General features: G+C 46.7%; 1 protein-coding gene across 7 annotated transcripts in view; it reads left to right on the top strand.

The window, feature by feature from the left end:
• PTPRJ (protein tyrosine phosphatase receptor type J) overlaps positions 1 to 20,531 on the top strand; it is a 121,283-nt gene that overhangs the window by 49,023 nt on the left and 51,729 nt on the right. For 4 of the 7 annotated variants that reach the window (XM_029956351.1, XM_029956350.1, XM_029956356.1 and 1 more), the window contains exons 2-4: positions 136 to 208; positions 18,010 to 18,028; positions 20,224 to 20,427. In XM_029956351.1, the coding sequence (XP_029812211.1) occupies positions 136 to 208; positions 18,010 to 18,028; positions 20,224 to 20,427 (296 nt within the window). Of the gene's footprint in view, positions 1 to 135; positions 209 to 6,142; positions 6,185 to 18,009; positions 18,029 to 20,223; positions 20,428 to 20,531 lie in introns of those variants that run through there. The other 3 variants (XM_029956354.1, XM_029956352.1, XM_029956355.1) reach the window with 2 other exon arrangements.

The following is a 20,531-nucleotide window of genomic DNA, read 5'->3' as shown; positions in this document are numbered from 1 at the left end:
TGAGCTGAGCTCCCCTCAGTCTTTCTTTCTCCCTGGTGGGTCATTGGTTCCTGAATAAGATAGATGCATGCAATAGAAGAGTTGTTAATAGCATTTACTCTCTCTTAATCCTTTTTAATCCCATTCATATTTCAGTGTCTGCAACTTGGCAGGATGTCAGAAGCCACAGTACGAGAAGGGAAATTTCTCTTTGGACAGCGAGGAACAAGTAAAATTGTTTTCCTGATATTCAATTTGTTAAAACATTTAAGAGTGGAGTGGTCCCTCTTAGACCCCAGATAGAGAACCACCCAAAGATCTTGCCAAAATGACCTTCCTGGAGCTTATTATCTTTCTTTTTTTTTTAAATGGCAATAATGGGGTTTCATCAACCTTACCAAGTTCCGTGATAAGATATTCTTGGTGTTTTACATTTACTGCATGGGGAAATAACTTTGACAGAGGTTTATGGCTGACATCAAGTGCTGTCTGTCTGACATCAAACCTGTACTGATACGAGCTTAGCCTCTACTTGGGCTTGTCTGCTGTTCCTTCCTGATTAATAGGAACTGCCTCTTTCTTTGCAGACATGATATAAGGAATTTGGGAGAATCCCAGTAAAATGCCAGGAAGACTGAGACCCTGATCTCTCTTGAGATCTGATAAATCTGAGCTTGAGTGGATGGGTGTGTGGTATCTACTGTGATAGAAGTGTGCATTTGAAGTCCAGGTGTGGCCATCAAGGAGGTTTTTGGGGTACATGAGTTCTTGGTGGCCCAGTGGCTCCCCTAATGCCAGAATCTAGATGAGACTTGGGGTCAACTTCAGGGCAAGAAGAGGACAGATGCCCAAGAACATGGTGTCTTGGACTCCTGGCCTTCCTCTTCCGAGTGCCAGCCTTAATTGGGTGGAGATGGGTCTTGTCTGGAGGGAGGGCTCCTTTTGCCATTTGGGTGCTTGCCCAGCCCTGGGGTGAGGGCTGGCTGAGGGGGGTCCACACCATTGTGGGAGAGAAGCCTGAGAGCTCCTTGAGGAACATTTGGGGTTTGAATCAGTTGTGTCTTTGAAAAAATTTACCCATTTTGGACTTGTCTGTGGAAGCAATTAGGGAGATCACAGGACCGTTTCTGATTCCCGATTCTGTACAGTGTCTATTCAGAAAAATAGAAAACAGTCAACTGGAACAGGGGATTATTTGAGCACACACAGAGTCCTGTTGTCTCAGAGGCATGCCCTCAGACAATTTGCCTTTTAGTGAAGTTTAAGCCCATGAAAGGAAATAAAAAGTGTTTTATTAGATGGCAAAGAAAGATGGACTGGACTTATGAGACTTTGAGAATTTTAGCTTTTTCTTTGTTAAGGCAAACTTAGGAAGAGAGTCACTCTTTATATAATGCAATTTATTTGTACAATGTGGTAATTATCGTTAATAGTTAAAATCATCTTCAACTGGGTAAAATACCAGTGTGTGTGTGTGTGTGTGTGTGTGTGTGTGTGTGTGTGTGTGTGTGTGTGGTTCGCCTTTTGTCCAAAGCCAAATGTTACCATTTTTGAGGATGAGTGTACCTTCGGGATGTAACCTGCTAGCAAGTATCAAAAGCGTCAACTTTGTCCAAGACGTTATGGAAGTTGTTGCTTGCCGCCATCACGAGACATCAGGCCGCGTTGTTTAACCCATGAATATGTGAATTGGCTGGCTCACCCACTAGGTGGTGGGGTGGAGATTCGAACCCAAGTCTGACTCCCACATCCATTCTTCCTCTTCTGCAAAATGCTGACTCACTCACTTTAGGTCTTGCTGGAACTCAGACCGCGTCACGGCACTTTCCAGAATGTTTACATCCATCATGTCTTTTTAAGTGTTGAATTTTGTTTCCTGAAAGCGCACAAGGAAAAGCAAGGCATCCATGAATGTGGTGAATAATGTGTTGTGTGAGCAGACAGCACCAGTCAACGGGCAGGGAGAGGACATACTAAATGCTGAGTGACAGAGGGTTGGTCCTCCTGACCCAGGGATGGAAACATTTCACGTTGCCGGTCAGTGAGGAAAATCACTCTTAGCCCGAATTCCCACATAGGCTGATGGGATTACTTTTAGGATCTGTTGGATTGCTGGATTCATTGAAGGAAGAACCAGAAGAAGCTGCCAGAAATTTGTAGTGTGTCTGAGGGAAACACTCCCTCTGGCCTGCCTTCTCCAAGTCTGGTTTTATTTATTTATTTATTTATTATTAGTATTATGTTTTAAATGTTTATTTATTTTTGAAGGAGAGAAAGAGAGAGACAGAGCTTGAGTGGGGGAGGGGCAGAGAGAGGGAGACACAGACTCGGAAGCAGACTCCAGGCTCTGAGCTGTCAGCACAGAGCCCGACGTGGGGCTCAAACTCACCAACCATGAGATCATGACCTGAGCCGACGCGGGGCGCTTAACCGACTGAGCCACCCAGGAAGCCCCTTCAACTCTGCTTTTAGATCAACTACAACCCACTAGGCAAACTCCCCCTGGATTCCAGAAAACAGGCCCCTTCCTTGTTTAAAGACCATTAAAGGATATCTTCAGTTTTTGTTGGGTTAAGTTCTCCTCCAACCAAACCGACTCCAGCTCTTTCCCCTCGAGTTGTTCAGGGCTTTCCTGGGAGCTTTGGGTCGTGGCCACTCAGAGAGTGAGTCTCATCTTTTCCTACCATCTCTTTAAAATACTGTCATCCAGTGGTTTTCACACTTTGGAGGGAATTTGAGTCAACTAGAAAACTGATAAGAAACACAGAGACCCAACTTGGTTGAAGTAGATTAGGGCTAGGTTTTTGTATTTTTTTTTTTTTTACCATGTTCCCCAGATGGTTCTGATATCCAAAGTGTGAGAACCACTTCCGTGTGCTTTCTTGCCATATTATTTGTTTCTTGGCTTGAATGTTCTCTTCCATTCCTTCTTGCCGTCCAGATGAAATCCAGTTCTCCTGCCTAGCCCGTGTCCCCACCCTCATCCGTCCTGCCCACCACACTGCTTACCATCCGGCTGTCCAGTGCTCAGCCAGCTCAGGCGCTGTGCTGGGTGTGAGTTACAGAGCCCCTGCCTTCATGGGCTTCCAGCAGTCCAGGGGACACGTATAATCAGGAGCCGCAAGAGCTGAGGCTGGGGGCCGAGCAGACCCTCACAGGAAAGCTCCTGCCACGCTGGGGCGCAGAGTTAGGGGAAGCTGTCTTGGTGGAAGAATGAGCAGGAATCAGTTGGGAAAAGGCAGGAGCAAGATAACGCTCACTTTCTAGGTAGTCGGACCAGCATGAGGCAAAGCAGGGGACGACAGCACAGATCATTCAGAGAGCTGGAGGTGTGTCGATATGTGGAGAAACGTACATGAAATGCGAGTTCTGGTTTTATGACTCATGGTTTCCTCACCGAAGGCATTGATTACATCTGCTGTTGAAAAAAACGTGTGTATGTTGTGTTGAAGAGCTCAGAAGAAAGTACAGAGAGGTAGGATGTAAGAATTTGATAGCTTCCCCCAATTAGATGGTTCTACCTATAGAAACAAAGAAAAACAACCTACTGCTTATTTCTGCCTCCCTTGCCAAATCTTTAAGCAGCATGAGGCCAGGGAACTTCTGTCTCTGTGTCCCTAGAATGATCATGGGGGCCTGGCGTATAGACAGCCAGCGAACACGGAGTGAATGAATGAGTTTCAGACCCAGTGTCTTTGGGAAATCACTTTGCCTCTCTGGGCCTGTTTCCTTAACTCCAAATAGAGGCAGGTTGGTACAGATAATCTCTACCTTCTTATGACTGACCACATATATCCCAGTAGTTTGCTCTCGAGGCCTTGAGGTTCACACACATCTGTTCAGCTTCACCCGTTCACGGCCAGGCCAGCTCTGTGCCCTGCCCTGGAGAACCAGTTAAAACCCACCAATCAGCCAGCTCTGAATGAGTATGTACCAGGGAAGGCAATGTGCTAGGCACGGATGGATGTGAAGTGTGTGTCTCCCCTTACCTTAAGAGAGAGTTTATTGTCTAGCTAGAGAGATAAGGTAAACATATAGAAAAATAACTTGCCTTAAGCTAAGAGAGAGAGGGTTAGAATGCAAATATACAGGGTACCAGCAGAGCTACTCTGAGAAGCAGCTCTGAGCCAGCGTGTGTGTGTGTGTGTGTGTGTGTGTGTGTGTGTTATTTAGGATTTTTTAGTTTTAAATAGTCGCTCTACCCAATGTGGGGCTCGAACTCACCACCCTGAAATCAGGAGTCTCATGCTCTACTCACTGAGCCAGCCAGGTGCTCCTGTGGCCGATGTGTTTTGACCTCCAGGCACCATTCTCCGTCACCCAATGGGCCCATGTTGCATGTTATTTTCTCCCTTGAATACCCTGTATTCATTCAGAGAAAGTTTGTTCCTTCCTATGTCGGATCAGCCAAAGCCTTCCAATTGGAAATTCAGACTAGCATCCAGAGATCCTGTGTTCATAACACTGAGCTGATGGAAGTCTAGCCAAAGGCAAAAAAACAGGCAAAGAAACAATGGCAATTATGATAGAGTTATCCTCTCTTGAATATTTGTCTTGCACCAGCCATTATTTCATTGAGTTCTCTTAAGTGTTTGATCAGGGAACTGTTGTAATCCCCACTTTCAGATGAGAAGATGAAAATCTTAGCTTAGTGCTCAAGGTGGTCATTGTTGGAACCAGGACACGGAACCAGACTCAGACCACAGGCTCATGTCCTGACCTGTGGCTCTGTCCAGGGTAAATACGTGATTTAGGGCAGTGGTCGGCCAACTACAGTCTTGTGGGCCAAACCCAGCTACCACTTATTTTTTGGGTGGCCTGTAAGCTAAGAGTAGGTTTTCCGTTTTTAAATGGTTGAAAACAAACTCAAGAGAAGAATAATATTTTATGACAGGTGAAAATTATATGAAATACAAATTTAATGCTTATGAATAAAGGTTGGTTGGAACACAGCCCCGGATTAGGTAACTCATTGTCTGTGGCTGACTTCTTACTACAACAATTGTATGACCTGCAAAGTCTCATATGTATACTGTCTGGCGTTTTACAAAGATATTTTACTGATGTCTGATTTAGGGCGTTCATTAGGCTTTATGAGATGTTGAAAATCATCTGCCACTTCCTATCTCTGTCTTTACAAGTCGCGGACAGGCTCTGTGGGCCAGCTCTCCCATAATCCAGTATTTTATGACTCAGAGCTCTCTTTTCATTGCTTGGATGTCAGATACAAGTGTCTACTTTGTGGCATCACTGGCCTGATGATACCTGCCCCAGGTCATTTGCCAAAGTGCCATTTTATCAAAGATCAGTTTCTTGGAGTGGATGATGGTGTGGTTCTGCCTTGAAATGGTTGTATTTAATTTATTGTTAAAAGCTGAGTGGAGAGGGGCACCTGGGTGGCTCTGTTGCTTGAGCGCCTGACTTTGGCTCAGGTCATGATCTCACAGTTCATGAGTTCAAGCCCTATCTTGGGCTCCTTGCTGTCAGCACAGAGCCTGTTCAGAAACTTTGCCCTCCACCCCCATCCATTCTCTGCTTGCATTCTGTCTCAAAAAAAAAAAAAAATTTAAAAATTAAAAAAAAAAAAACAGAGCTGATTGGAGAACAAAACCATTGAAGTTTCCTGTCTTGTCTGGCTGTTTCAGTGATGTGCTTTTTACTTAGAAGGGACTATTGGAGGCAGAGATATCTGTGTAAGAACGGCTCTGTCACCACCACCTGTGAATTTTGAGGCCACCTCGAGACTGTTCTGGCACATGGGGAGAAGTAGGGCCTGAGTCCTGTGCCATCCACTAAGCTGGCAGACTCCACCCACAGTGTGGGCGGCGGGCTGAGTGTGGGTTTGCAGAGAGCGGCCCCCTGTGGCCTCAGGGCAGCTCTGGAGGGGTGGGCAGCAGGGACTAAGAAGGCAGCCAGTCTGAGAATTGTAGCTCAAGTTCCTCTCCTCACACAACAGAACCTAAGATGCCGGCCTTCCCTTCTCCGCTGTTCCTGCTTCTGTGTTAGCAGAAACATCCTCTGGTTCTGCTTTTTCTTTGCACGAAAGCTTACCCCTCACCTCTCGGGCCCTCTGGTCCCAACTCCTGCAAGCGGTAGCAATTGTAGTGACAGCTCACATCACCTGTGTTCTCACTGTAGGGGAAGCATTTCCTGTGGAATATGTCACTTCAAACTTGCCATGGCAGTGCTGTCAACGGTCAATACTGTTTGTACCATTTACTTTTTACTCTTTAATTTTTTAATTAATTTTTTCATTTGTTTTAGAGAGAGAGAAAGAGAGAGTGTGAGCGGGGGAGAAGGGTAGAAGGAGAGAGAATCTCTTTTTTGTTTGTTTTAGGGGAGAGAGGGAGAGAGAAAGAGAGAACCCCAACCAGGCTTCCCGCTTAGTGCAGAGCGTGACGTGGGGCTCGATCCCATGACCCTGGGATCATGACCTGAGCTAAAATCAAGAGTCGGGCGCTCAACCAACTGAGCCACCCAGGTGCCCCACCATTTACATTTTTTAAAGTAAAAATTATCAGACATACACAAATGAACTCCTGTATACCCATTGCTCAGGTTCAGTACTTATCAATATTTCACCCCACCCTTGCTTCTGGGGGTGTGGTTATTATTGTTGCCGAAAGGGGATGAGTGACTCCCTCAGGTTCACCCAGCCGGTAGGGCTGGACTCCAGAAGCATGTGCTCTTAATTCCTGTGCTGTCCCAAACTGCCAAGGACTGCTGCATGCTTCTGTGTACAGAGGACGTACTAAGTGCCCCTCAATCCCCATATCAGGCCTACAGAGGAGCTGGTAACTTACGGGTAAAAGAATTCAAGGAGTGTGGCCTTCAGACTCATTGGCTCAGATAGGGTGCCAGGCTTCATATCCGAGCCTGATGCCACGTCCTGTTGATTTTGACCACACCTTGTTCTCTGTCCCCCTCAATGCCACCATGCAGTGAGGAATCAGTAGGGTGGTGGTTTGGCTTGCGGGAAGCTCTGTTTGCAAAACCTTGGAAGAACACAGGGTTAGTTCAGCTTGGTTCTAAGAGGGCATGAAAAGCATCTAGGTCTGCGGAAATCACCACTGGCTCTTGTGGCTTTTTGGCCAGAGTGAATAGATCGTGAGAGACCCCTTAGCGTTTTGTGATTAGCTGAAGGCAAGGCTCGTGAACAGGGAAGCTGGAACCTGGTGTCCTGATGTTCGGTCCTCCTCTAGGAGGAAGGAGGAGGGATGTGGGAGACTGGGGAGTCAGGAGGGCAAAGATTATAGACACACCCAGCTGGGTGGGGGGGAGGAAGGAAGGATTCCATGAGGAAGTGGCCTGACCATCGCACGCACTTGGTGAGGGGGGCTATTAGCTATTTTTGTCTACACCCTAAGGTGGATGGGCAGTGCAGGAAGGAATTGGTGGGATTTTTGAAGTGGTTTTATTATTCAGATTTAAAAGTAGGAAACTAAAGTCTTTAATGAAGGATCAGAACGCTCCACCCTGGTTTTTGCTTCTTTTTGGGAGTGGTGGTGGCTTTGGGGGGGTAGGTTGAGCAGGGATGAGCAGAGAATTGAGGGGCAGGCAAGCTGGTGCATTTTATATTCACAACATGTACATGATTCACATCTGGCATTGACCAGAGATCTCTTCCTTAGAGAGAAACCTACAAAGTAAACAGTTCTTTAATAATTTTGCAATCTTTCATGAATTTTGCAAGATGCACTTTGATCAATAGTCAGAGAAACTCCCATGTTTTCAAAGGTAGTTGGGAAGGTAAGTAAATGGAGTGGGCCAAATAATGAAAAATCTCACTGCTTCTTGATCTTTCATATGCTCACGTTTGATAGAAAAAAAGCAACAGACTGGGTACCGTGTTGCTTGGCAACTGGCGTTTGTCCTCAGCATTGAGGTGACAAGAGTTGGAAGTGTGGTGAACTCCTAGGACTTACCCATCCAAAGGGGAAGCTGAAACTCAGACCTCAGATCTAGTTAATTGCTTGAATGTGACCAGAGAAGAAAGCCAGATCTTTTTCTTTTTTTAGAAGCTAAAAATTAGGATTTCAAAAGTGCTAGGACTCCTAATTTTCACATTTTGTACCTGCTATTATACAATGTTTATTTGTCAGTTACCTATCAATAAAGTTGGAAAGCACAATGGGGAAAAATAGAACTGTGTTCTCAGGGACATAAATTAAAGAAAAAAAAAGAACACACCATGGATTGAGTAAAGCATGTCAGCGGGCTAGATTTGGACAATGGTGCTCCAATTTAGGACCTTCAGATTTATCATACAATGTGGAGAAAGGGTTCAGGCAGGAGTCTGGAGCTTGCCAACTCTCACATTCCGTTGATGTGAGGAGATGAACCCTTGCAAGAAGTCCACAATGTGTGCTTTAGCCTCTGTGCTAGGTGACCTGAGTCCTGTTGCTGAGCCATTCTGAGGCTTACTTTCTCCCTTCATAAAGTCAGAGGGCGGTACGTCACTGATTTCCATACTGTGTTCCTGGAGTTCCATCAGGGGGTTCTGCAAGTGTTTCATTAAGATAACTTGAACTTTAAAATAAATATATAGCAAAACACTTGCTTCCATCCAAGTATCTGTATACACACATATACATTTATGTATTTAGAAATGTACGAAATGTGGAACTTTTTCCATGTAGTTCTTCAGAAGATTCCTCTTGAAATAATAGTTCTGCTGCTAAAAATACCCATGGAAACTTCTGGCCTGGGATTTCCTCAGCTCTGCATCTCAGAGTTCGAATAGCCTCACCAAAATAGTGCCTGTGGTTACTTTGTGTTCTGTGAAACTGGAAGAGTTCATCATGCCTCCGGCTGTCCCAGGAGGGAAGAGATGAACCAAATGGTCTATGTAGGCTGGGTGGTGCTCATTCCTTCCACCAAAACCCCACCTGGTTTTTCTGTGGCACAGGGTTCTGGAGGATGCTAACCCTTCTCCACAATCCCTTTTGATGACAGTTTCAAGTTCAGAGAGTCACCTGTTGGCAAAGGAGGCAAAGCAAGCCAGCTCCTTCTCGCCTTGCTTCGTCTGGTGTCTCGTGCTGTGGTAGCTCTTGCCATGCTACCTGTCCCTTGGGTTTTGGACTCCAGGGCGGAAATGGATTCCAGGCATTCACACCACCTTCCAATGCCACACTTGTCTTCTGGGGAGTTTCCCATAAAGATGTTTACTTACTGGCTTCCGGGTCCAGAGGGAGAGCCTACCCCGTCTTGCATTTTCATGACCAATGATGTACCTTTCAGGAACCAGTTTCATAGTGTGCTGTTGGGAGTGATTTTCACAAGGGAGATAAATGAGAATTAGCAAGAATGGTGGCCTTTCAGAATTGAGATTCCTGCATGCACCAAATCCCATAAAATGCTGTTTGATTTAAAAAATTGCTTGAAGCAGTTCACATTTTGGTTAATTACGTCAGTGGGTAAAAATAACTATTGTCATATGGTGTGTGGGCTTGGTTTTAGAAGGATAAAGAGTCTATTGTTACCCATTGTGTTTATTCAGTCACTTATTATCCATCCCTGAAAACCAAACATGGATAATGGAAAACCTGAAGATTTGTCACTTGCTAAAATCCAGGCTGCTCTGTGAATGCACCCTCAGACTCGGCTCTTTTTGAGAGCAGTGCAGAAGCCTTCTTAATGGTTCCGTTCAAATGGGTTGATGGAACCTGGCCCTGAGGCCCTTGGCAGGCAGAGTTCGTGGCTGGCAGCCCTGGAGTCACTTGGGTTCCGTGGTCTCAGTGGAGACTTGCTCAGGGTCAGGCCGGCTGAGTGCTCCTGGGAGGGGTTAAGGGGCTCGCCTTCCGAGTCGGGTAGACCGGGGCTGAAATCTTAGGCTTACTAGCTGTTAAGATGCTGGGTCGGGAACTTCAGTTTTCCAGGGCTTCGTTTCTCCATCTGGAAAATGGGGATGAACACCGGTCCTGCTTCCTGGGATTGCTGTAAGGCTTAGAAGAGATGTGGAACAGAATGCCTGCAGTGCAGTAACTGGCTGGTAATTGGCCGCCCATTAGGAGCTCAGTCAGTATTGTAACAAGTAGAGTCAACCAGTATTAAGTGCCTGCAGGGGTTCCCTCTTTAGGTGGTGTTTCTACTACTCTTCCCGGACACATCACCCTCAAGCCTCTTGAGCCCCTCCCTGTCCCCCAAGTTCACCTCATCCTTGGGCACCCCCTGCCTGTTTATGGGTGGCTCCTGGCTGCCACTCCCCGTTGCACTGTCACGTGCTTTCCTGCTTCTCTTAAGGGACTGCCCTCAGTATCTTGTCCCAGTGCATGGTCTGGGGGGTGGGGAGGGGAAGGCCTGAGCAGCAGGGACTGAAAGGGGCTCAGAGTCTGGGAGCTGGAGCTTTCCCAAAGGTCATCAAGGGGGAAGTTCATCAAGGGAGCCGATGGGTGGCAGCTCCAGGGGTTAGGTGAGGTGGGAGGAGACTGTTAGGCTGGGAATACAGAATCCTTGTTTTGTTTGGGCCTCAGGGAGCTCTCAGATGTGGGATCTGTGTTGTGTATATCCTTCCACTATTTAAAATGGAGGAAATGGATGACTTGGTGATGCCCTCAAACCCCCGGGCTCATGACTATCGGGGGCAGTTGAAACTAAACCTCAAGCTCTTGGTCATCATGCTGGGCTGTGCCTACCATAGTCACAGGCTCTCAGCAGTGAGGGGACATGAGCCCTGGGGTGTGTGGGGACCCCTGCCTGCCCATCTCCACCTTCCCTGCCTTGGGGAAGAGGCTGACCTCCATGGTCTACACCAGTGGATGCCCTAGACCCCTCCCAGATAGGGATGGGGGAGGGGCAGTCCCTCAGCCCTTTTCCTTCCCTTGCCCACTGCTGTTGCCTTAAGATTCTAGCCCGTCCCTTATTGGCTCTGCTTACCCCCACCCCCACTCTTGTAAACAGACTCTTTTAAACTGTCCTCAGTTCCCTGGGTTGAGTGTGCCCATCTGTCCCTTTCAGGATCCTGGTGAATATGAGCATGTTTTAGAAAGAGTAATGTGGCGGTTTTATGTGTTTTTCATTGTGCATTGAAGGGAAAGGCTGGAGGAAGGGCAGCTCGGTGCATGGATGAAGGAGTAGGGCCTGGCTCTCACCTGTGGTGTTCGTCACAAAGGGCCTCGATTTAGGTTTTGGCCTTTTATCCGCCGCATGAGGGATTTTGGGTAGAGTTAAGGTGATAACCCTGACAGGACTGAAGCAGAAATATACTGCAACAGATATTACCCTGTTCTGCCACTTTTACATTTTTTGAGAGTCTGTACTGAGCACTTCAAAAAAATATATGTGGCCTGAGTTTTCCTGAGTCCTAGGAGAAGGGTGTTTCTGTTATTTAGCGGTTGGGGTTAGGGGGATTTGTTGTGTAGTGGCCGCAGTATGGAAGTAGGAAGTGAAGGTGCTTTGGACAAGGAAGCGTCTTTAGGACATTGCTGCTGAGTGTACCTGTGGAGGGAGAAAGGAGGGATCTGGTTTGTCGCCTTTGAGACAGGTTTACAGGGGGACTGGGAGAGAGAAGAGAACCCGTATGTGTGTGTTTTGGTGTGAACGTAGGGGTAAAGTTCATGTGTAGAGGAGCTGGGGAGAATTTTGAAGTTTTAGGTAAGTGTGACTAATGACATCCTGTGATTCAGGTGTTGAGTAGAAAGGATCCCCTGTTCAGAGTGTAATTACCCCTGGTGTAATGGCTGCAGCTTTGGCTGCATTGTATTGGCATATTGAGGGCTATGTTAATAGTTTGGTTTTCTGGGGGGCCTGGAAGAGGATCCTTGTGCCGGTAACTGCAGTTTTCAGGACTGGTGGTAGTTTCCAAAGAGAAGGAGAACTTTGGCTCCTCACGTTGGCATAACCAAAGTGAAACAGGAACACCTCTTTCGGGGAGGGGAGTGATGAATAAGGCTGGAAGGCTCAACAGCCAGGGTCTGCTTCTCAGAAAAGAGTATGGGGAAGACTTTGCCGTTCAGCGTAGGGCGGTCAGTGGATGCCAGCCATCTGGTTGACCGGTAGGTTTCTACTGAGCCTGGGGAGTCAAGGTCACCGGACTTTGAAGTCTGTGGCAGAATTGAAGATAGTATCACTCTTTTTTTTTGGTATGTCATTATGTCTTCCTCTTAAACCAGTGAGCCTCCTCTCCCATCTCAGTGATTGCTTCATTTGCCCCGCCATGGGGGCCTGCAGAAATCTGTATGGGGAGTAGTGAGAAGGGGGGTGAGCTGTGAGTCCTCCATCTGGGCCTGCATCCCAGGAGAGAAGGCGTTGGGGAAGCTTGGTGAAAGGGGTCGAGGGTGAGGTAGAAGTCAGGACCTGGGTTCTGGTTTTGGGGCTTCCTCACTGGCTATGTGTCCACGAGCAAGCCACTTGCTACCCCTGGGCCTCTGTGCCCGCCTCCGTAACTGAGCTGTTGTTCATTCATTTAAATGCTTTGCAGATATGAGTTTCAGATAGCTCGTTGGTTTTGTCAGTAGGCTCTAAGCTTTGGTGTTGTCATCAGTAAAATGGGGATGAAAGTTCCTTGCAGAGTTGCTGTGAAGATTTAAAGATGGTGGTGGTGATAGCAGTAGCTGTTAAAGACCTCACTTATTCTCATCCTCACTGCAACAAGGCGGCCATGACTATCAGCCCTGTTGACAGATGTAGACGCCAAGGGATGGAGAGGTTAAGGTCCCCGCCCAAAGTCACATAGGCAGTAAATGGTGGAACCGAATGATTTCCCCCAGACAATCTGATTCCAGATCCCAAGCTCTTAATCAGATCCCAATCTGATTCCATGACTCTGCTCAGACAAGGATTGTAGAAAGCACAGCTTAGTGCCTGGCACCCAGTAGGTGTCCAGGAAACCTGAGTTCTGTAGGAAACTTGAGTTACTTCCTTTTTATCCTCAGAATGCAGAAGTGGAGGTTCCCCAGAGTGCATTTGGTCAGGCAGTTTTGCCCAGCTCAAGTTTCTAATTTCCAGTTCATGGTGCTTCTTTCTCCCATTTCTTTTTCTTTCTCCCGTTTTTTTCTTTTTCTTTTCCTTTTCCTCCTCCTCCTCCTCCTCCTCCTCCTCCTCCTCCTCCTCCTCCTCCTCCTTTTCTTTTCTTTCTAGTGAGTGGGGGGTGGGGAGAGAGAAAAAGAGAGAGAGATAGAGATAGAGAGAGAATCTTAAGCAGGCTCCATGCTTAGTGGGGACCCTGATTCAGGCCTCAATCCTACAACCCTGACATCGTGACCTGAGTTGAAATCAAGAATCAGACGCTCAGCTGACTGAGGCACCCACGCGCCCCCCTTCTCCCTTTTCTAATTGTCCAAATCCTCTTTCCAAAACCCCCCCATTTATCACCCTTCTCTTCTCCCCCACCTCCCGCCTCTTCCTTCAGGAAGTTACCTTTCTTTCCCTTCTTCCTTCTAGTGGCTGAACTTGATCATACGAAGTTACCTACCTACTATCTTTAAAAGATTTATTTTGTGATGAAATTCACATAATGTACAACTAAGCGTTTAGAAGAGTGTAGTTCGTGGGCATGTGGTACATTCGGCGTGCTGTGCAGCTACCACCCGAAAGGCCGCCCAGGACCCATGGGCAGTCATGCTCCCTTGCCTTCCTAGGCCTTGGAAGCTGCTAGTCTTCTTTCAGGCAGTTTCCATGGATTTCCCTTTTCTGGACATTTCCTATAAGTGAAACCATACAACGTATGGGCTTCCGTGTCTGGCTTTGTTTCATGTAGCATAATGTTTCTGAGGTTTATCACACGTTGTAGCATGAACCAGAATTGTATTCCTTTTCATGGCTGTATAGTATTCCGTGTATGGCTGTGTGGCATGTGCTTTATCCATTCATCTGTTGATGGACATTAGGTTGTCCTCCCTCTATTGTGGCTGTTGTGAATAGGGCTGCTGTGACACCCACTGCCTTTTATGGAAGCTCTACTCCCTCGTCCAGTTTGGGTTCAGGGACTGTGACTTCTGGTCTCCCCTGAGTCCCAGCCACAGGGCAGGCTCAAGAGACACCTGGGAGCCTCGGATGAGAAGGGGACAAACGTTGGAGTCTGATGTACCTACCGCTGGGATCAGGCTTGGCCGTGCACCCTAAATCTAGTTCAGTTTCTGCCCGGGGGGTGGTAGTGAAAGAGAGTTTTATCTCCAGCCTCACCTATTTTCATCTCTCCTTCCTGTGCCTGGGTGAAGGGACACTAGCCAGGAAACTCAGCTGTGTGACCTCGGGTTGTGTACTCTGAGCCTTGGTGTCCCCATCTGTAAAGTGGGGGGATTAGAATTTCTGTTTTATAGGGTTGTCTTGGGGAGTAAGTAGAATGGAATGCTTGCTTCTTTTTCTATCAGGGTTTGGGGTCGCTGGGTTAGGGGCCAGTTGTGGAAGCGCATTTGAATGCAGGATGATTTCTGTGGATGCCTTCTTGGTTGGTAGCCACCAGAGCCCTTCTGGATCCTCGTAGAAAGGGGAGGAGCAGATATTACTCTTACTGTCAACCGGTACTGCTGGGAAGTTGTCCCTAGCTTTTCTGCAGTTAACTTTCATGCTTGGTGTATGGACTTATTTCACTTTCTGGTCTAAGTAGGCTTTGAGCTAATTTTAGAAAGATGAGTTTTCCGTTGATTGTATTTTTTGTATGGTATTGCATTGTATTTTAGAGAGAGAGAGCGAGAGAGCGTGTGAGCGTATGAGCAGGGGAGTGGGGTAGAGGGAGAGAGAGAACCTTAAGCAGGCTCTGTGCTCATTGCAGAGCCCCGCAGGAGGCTCAATCTCACAACGATCACGACCTGAGGCAAAATCGAAAGTCAGATGTTTATCCGGCCAAGCGAGCCACCCAGGCGTCCTGATTGTTTTCTTTCAAAACCCAATCACAAAGTTTTTTCCATGCCACAGGTCTCGTGGGGTGGAGTTTGCAAGGCTCTTTTTCTCCTGTGGTCAGTGCACGAGTTTTGGGGTCCGGCAGACCCGGGCTTACATACTGGTTCTACTTCTCCCTGACCAGCTCTGTGACCCTGGGTGACAGATCATTGGCCTTTCACTTTCTTTATCTGTAAAAAACGAGGGTTAACATGAAAAGGAGCTACCTTTGTTACTGTGCCAACCAGGGTTCTTTTGGTTTTAAATATTAGACAACCCGAATAAAAGGGGGGGTTGTGTCTCCCTAGGCAGGAAGGCTGGCAGTAGGGCCAGTGTAGGATGGGTTGAGTTAGTAGTGCAAGGACGCGGGTGTTGCCCTTCCTCCGCAGGTAGGTTGACCTGCTTGTCACACGGAGGCTGCAGCAGCTCCAGGCATCGTGAGCAGATCTCATGAAGTGTGGCGAACTAGGATGGTATTTTCTTCCGTGTCATTCCTTTTTGTTAGTGAGCAAGCTTTTCCCCCAGAAGCCCCCAAATGGACTTCTCTTTGGTCCCTTTGTCCCATGTCTTAGTCTGGGCTTTTTAGGTCCCCTGGGTCCTGAGGAAAGGATTGAAGTGTTGACGCTTTATTTGGGAAGTTGGTCCCAGTGAGGTCAAGATGAGGGAAAAGAAAGGGGAGTGAGGCCGGGGAAGGTCGGGGCCGTGTGATTGTTTCACGCTGAGCTGTGAAGAGACACGCCTGGCATGTCTGCACGGCACATTGCGGAGGGCTGCCGTGAAAACCCGTACCCAGGTTTGTCAAAACACTCTTGACTTTGCTTGCTGGAGTTCTTGGAAGGTAGAAGTAAGAAAGACTTTGACATTGATAGCTTTTGAATTTGATGTTTAAACCTTCCCTAAGTCCTGGTATATTTCTCACCAGTCGTTTTACATCGGGAGGCAGGGGAGTGCCTGGTTAAGGGCATGGACCAAGGAGTCAGACCGCCTGGGTTCAAATCCAGACTCTGCAGCTCACCAGCCCACGAGGGAGCTGTTACTACATTTAGGGTAGTTGGGAGGCTTGAGTGGGTTAATACCTGAAAGCACTCGGAACAGTGTCTGACAGAGTCAGGCTCTGTGCGTATTGATGGCGACCCTTGCCCTCTCACCTCTAGAACTCAGAGCTGTGTGTCCCATGGAATGGTCATCAGTCAGTCACCATTTCCTGAGTCTAGGGCTGTACAGGACACAGATCGAAAGGCATAGACACCTTTGCCTTCCGTGTACGCCCTCCTCTGTCTTCCTTCAGCGAATGGTACCTCCCTCAGGGGCACCTTCTGTCTGTCCTATCGTTTGATTCACTTGCCTCTCCGAGCCGTGAGCCCTGCAGGGCCTAGAGGCTGTCTGTCTGTCTCCCTTAGCTCTGCGGCTTTACACTGTGCTTGGCACATGCAGGCCAAAAAAAGAAAAAAACTTGCTGCCCAGCACTAACTTGCTCAGTGACCCCTCCTTGTCCTTCTCTCTCCTGTGGTCCATCCAGGGACCAGTGGATTGATGCCCGGCATGCATGGATGGTCGGGCAGGGGCTGGAGGTGGAGAGATGAGCTGAAAGATTGTAGGCCTGGGATGAAGAGGGTCTTGAGGGTAGAGTAGGGGGTGGAAATGGGAAGCATGGTGGGGAGTGGGTGGGTGGGTAGGAAAGGAGAAGCAACAGGATGTGGGCCCTGAGTTTGGTGGGGTGTGAAGAATGAGGAAGAAGACTCCGCTTCCTTTGGGGACTGGTGCCTGGGCCCCTGGAAGATGGGGTGGGGGGGGGCAGATCTTTCTTTCCGTCTGTCTAACCCATGAGATGAGAATGAACGTGTCTTTGCCTTCTCCATTTGGTAAGCACAAAGGATGTTTCCTTTGGGTTGGGTTGAGTGCTCAAGCTCCTGGACGTGTCTCACCTTGGCCTTGGCCTTGGCCTTGCTGTAGGACCTTGGGCAAGTGTTTTCTCATATGTGGGCCTTAGGGATTACTTCCTTTGCAAAACAAGAGGCTTGTTCTTTCCTTCAGTGTCATTTACGGAGTGCCTACTGTATGCACCATTCTAGGCACGGGCACAGGCAAGGTTTCTGTTCTTATGGAGCATGCATTTTAGCTGGAGGACGCTGGTGATAATTGAGGTAAATTGCCGAGAAATCACACTAGTGATGGGGTGGAGAGTTAGGGGTGCTTATTTCCACTGGTTGGTTGGAAAAGGACTCCCTGATGAGGTGGCATTTTAGGCCATGACATAGAAACGCCTGGGGCAGAGTATTTTTGGAGAAAGGAATCAAGATGTAAAATCTGTGAGAGAGAACCAGCCTCAGGAAGAGTGAGAAGGGCATGATGAGATCATGGGAGATGTGTAGACTGTGGTCAAGACTTTGCATTTTATTCTAAGTGTGATGGGAAATTGGAGAACATTTTTTCCAATAGAATCCCTTTTGATTATTTTCCTCTTTACGAGGGCCATACTTTTAAAAATCCTGTTAACCAAAAATGTGTGCTTACTAACCAGTAGAATGTACAACCTCAAATTTTTTAGGTTTTAAAGTATGGGGAAATAATTTATGGAGGATGATGAGTATCTTTGAGGACCCTCCAGGGATCTAAAGATGGCAGACAGACACTCAACTGAATCATCTTGAAGGTTCCTCTCTTTCAAACATTTATGCTTCCTAAAGCTGAATGCCTTGTAACCGCCACCTACCGACAGAAGGAGGAAGGTGGATTTTTGTACAACAAAAATCCCAAACCCAGTAGTTTTTTGTGTTGTGCACCTGGCTTCACCTTCTGTGCTTGCGACCTGAAAATGGCTCTAGGGAAGGGGTGTCATGGCCTTAGTTTCCTTTTTTCTACCCTAGAGAGTCTTGATTCTGCCTGTATGTCTTTCTGCCTCAATTCATGATGGAGTGTTAGGAGAGAGGGCTGACCTGGTTGCTGCGCCAGTATTGGATGTATGTGTGGGGAAGAGCACTGGATCGCTGGGCTTCCGTATAACTGAGTTAATCCATTGTTTGTAACTGACCTCTGGTTTCATTGAGTTTCCTTATTCAGTGTCACCACACCCTAATCTCTGCCAGTAGGCCTTTTTTAATGTACTCGTTAATACCCCATCCCCATCATTAAATTCTCAACTGCTTTATTCGTGATTTGCATTTTCCGTGGCTGAATGAATGCGCTGACTTCCGTTTTCTTTTTCTGTTACAGATGGTGTGCGCAGGTGACTGTAAGTACCACTTCCCTGTCTTCTCTTGTGTTGTTCGTTATCGCCCCCTGCTGGACACGGCCGCATTAATAGCAATGTGAAAATCCTAGAGAAGGCTAATTTGTTCACACTGCCTTAGTTTCCAATTTTATTTTAAAAGTGGAATGAGTGTGGAAACAGCGAGTGGAAGAAAGAATTCAACTGTTTGTGCAACTTGGACAGAACTTTTCTGTTTTCTGTGATTCCCGCCCCCCCCCCCCCAGCCCACATCTGTGGGTGATTCTTAAAAAGACTTTATTGTCATAATGCAGTATGATTTGTATTTATTTTATGTGCTGTCTTCCTATACATATTTTTTTGGGGCTGCTACATTGCGCTATGATTTTTAATTTTTTTAATGTTTATGCATGAGCAGGGGGAGTAACAGAGAAAGAGAAAGAAAGACACACACACACACACACACACACACACACACACACGGAATCTGAAGCAGGTTCCATACTGAGCCGTCAGCACAGAGCCTGACGCAGGGCTCGAACTCATGAACCGTGAGATGATGGCCTGAGTCAAAGTTGGATGGTTAATTGACTCAGACACCCAGGCGCCCTGCTCCATGATTTTTAAAAGTGATATACAGGGCATATGTAACCTTTGGAAAGCCAGACATAACCTCCTACGTATTTTGCTCCCATGTGGAGGGCTGAGTCCCAGTTGCTAACAAGTGTTGGTCCACTGAAGTTCTCCCTAGTCTAGGGTAACATGAGAAAAATAAGACTATGCTAAGTACATTTAGTTGAAGGCACTATGTATTCTGGGATTATGTCCTTTCTAATTTTTTGGTCATTATTTGTTTCTATAAGAAATAAAGATAATCATATTTGATGGTTAAAAAACGTGTAGCTTTTAGCATTTTGTAAAAATGGTAGCTTTTGTCTGTCCTCAAAATTTGGGGACTTTTTTTTCCTGACTGGTAAAATCCTTAAGTGTGTGAACCATAGAGATAAAATAATTAGAATGTTCTCCCAGTGCCACGCAGAGGGGGCAGATCTCGCTGAAACCTTCCAATAAAGGCAATCTCAGTTAATAACAGTGATTCTGCAGAGTCTGTCCAAACAGTGGGACGAGCTCACAGTTGCTTTTTTTTGCTAGTTAATCAGTTTGATAAATAAACTGGTAGGTACGTTGTACAAGCTTGAATCATTGGTGCCAAAGAAGAAAACTTCTATGCATAGAGAAAAGGAGGTAAAGGGGAGATGAGTGAACTATGATTCGTCTTAAAAATCATAATGAAAACCTGTTGTACAGTAAGTGTATAGTGGGAGGTGCCATTTTATTAGTCTGTGCGACCCCTGTGTCTGGCTGCTCAAATCAGTCACATTTATCACTGAAAAGGTTCCTGGTGTCTAAGGTGGATTTCAGTGGCTGTCCATGTGACTGATGCACATCACAGCGGAAGCCTAGAACACTGGAAAGAAAAATGAAATGCAAACTATAAAGTCTGTGAACTGTTGCTATAAAATAATTAGAATGTTCACCCAGGGCTTTGAGTAAAATCGCATGCTAATTTTTTGAAATGTCCAAATCCAGTGACTTTGGTTACCATATTATGGTGCCTTAAAAATAATCCTTTACGTGAAAAATAGTTGATTAGAGTTGCCAATAGAGGAACTCCAGGACGAGAGGCTTTAAGGGACTAATTCTAGGTCACAGAGGTAAGGGGCAGAGCGAGCCTATATGTCCAGTTCTGAAGTCAAAGACCAGCTCTTCTCTCTTTATGTTATTCTGTCTCATGCCATCTTTGTGCCCCAGAATGGCGGAGCTTTTGGTAAAAAAGGTATCTTCTGCACTGTGTAAAACCTCTCTACAGACAGTGTTTTCTAAGAATGGCAAGATAGACTCATTTAGCATCTTACATCTTTTTTTGTATCAGCTCCTGTACAGATTTAATCTGTATTCAAGTCAACAGCCAACATTGCCAGCTCTGTCATTTTGGTCTCTGTTTCACTAACACACGTGCATGCATGTATATATTTGTAGAAGAAAGCCCAGGAGGCCAAATAAGGGAAATGAAATTCTGTGATTGCTCAATTCACTTCTGAACAGTACAGGTGCAGAGCAGTCCTGACCCTTCAATTTCTTCTTAAAATATGATTGTTTCTTTCCTCTTTTGGGAAATAATATTAAGATAGAACCCATGTTTGTGTTTGACATTGAAGCCGTTTCCGTCGGTCCAACCAGCATGACCCCAGCATGGACGAGCAGGGACCTGGCTGCTACCGAGTACCCGCACACAGAAAGTGACGGTCAAGCAAGTGATAACACCACAGGCTCTAGCTCAACAGCTTCGTACACATCCTTCGTCACTTCAGAAACAGTCACAAAGAGTTGGAGAGATTCCACGGTTGCAAATAATGTGACGGGTAAGATGAACACCCAGGAATGGTCATGAACCGTTTCTTTTCATCCTGTGTCCTGGAGCCTGGTCCATTCCTGTTGCCGGCTGGGGAGAGATCGGTTTTCATTA

This window comes from Suricata suricatta, chromosome 11, assembly GCF_006229205.1.
Source record: "Suricata suricatta isolate VVHF042 chromosome 11, meerkat_22Aug2017_6uvM2_HiC, whole genome shotgun sequence".
NCBI classification, from domain to species: Eukaryota; Metazoa; Chordata; class Mammalia; order Carnivora; family Herpestidae; genus Suricata; species Suricata suricatta.
Note: the sequence above shows the minus strand (reverse complement) of the source record. Positions and strands in the feature narration are given on the sequence as shown.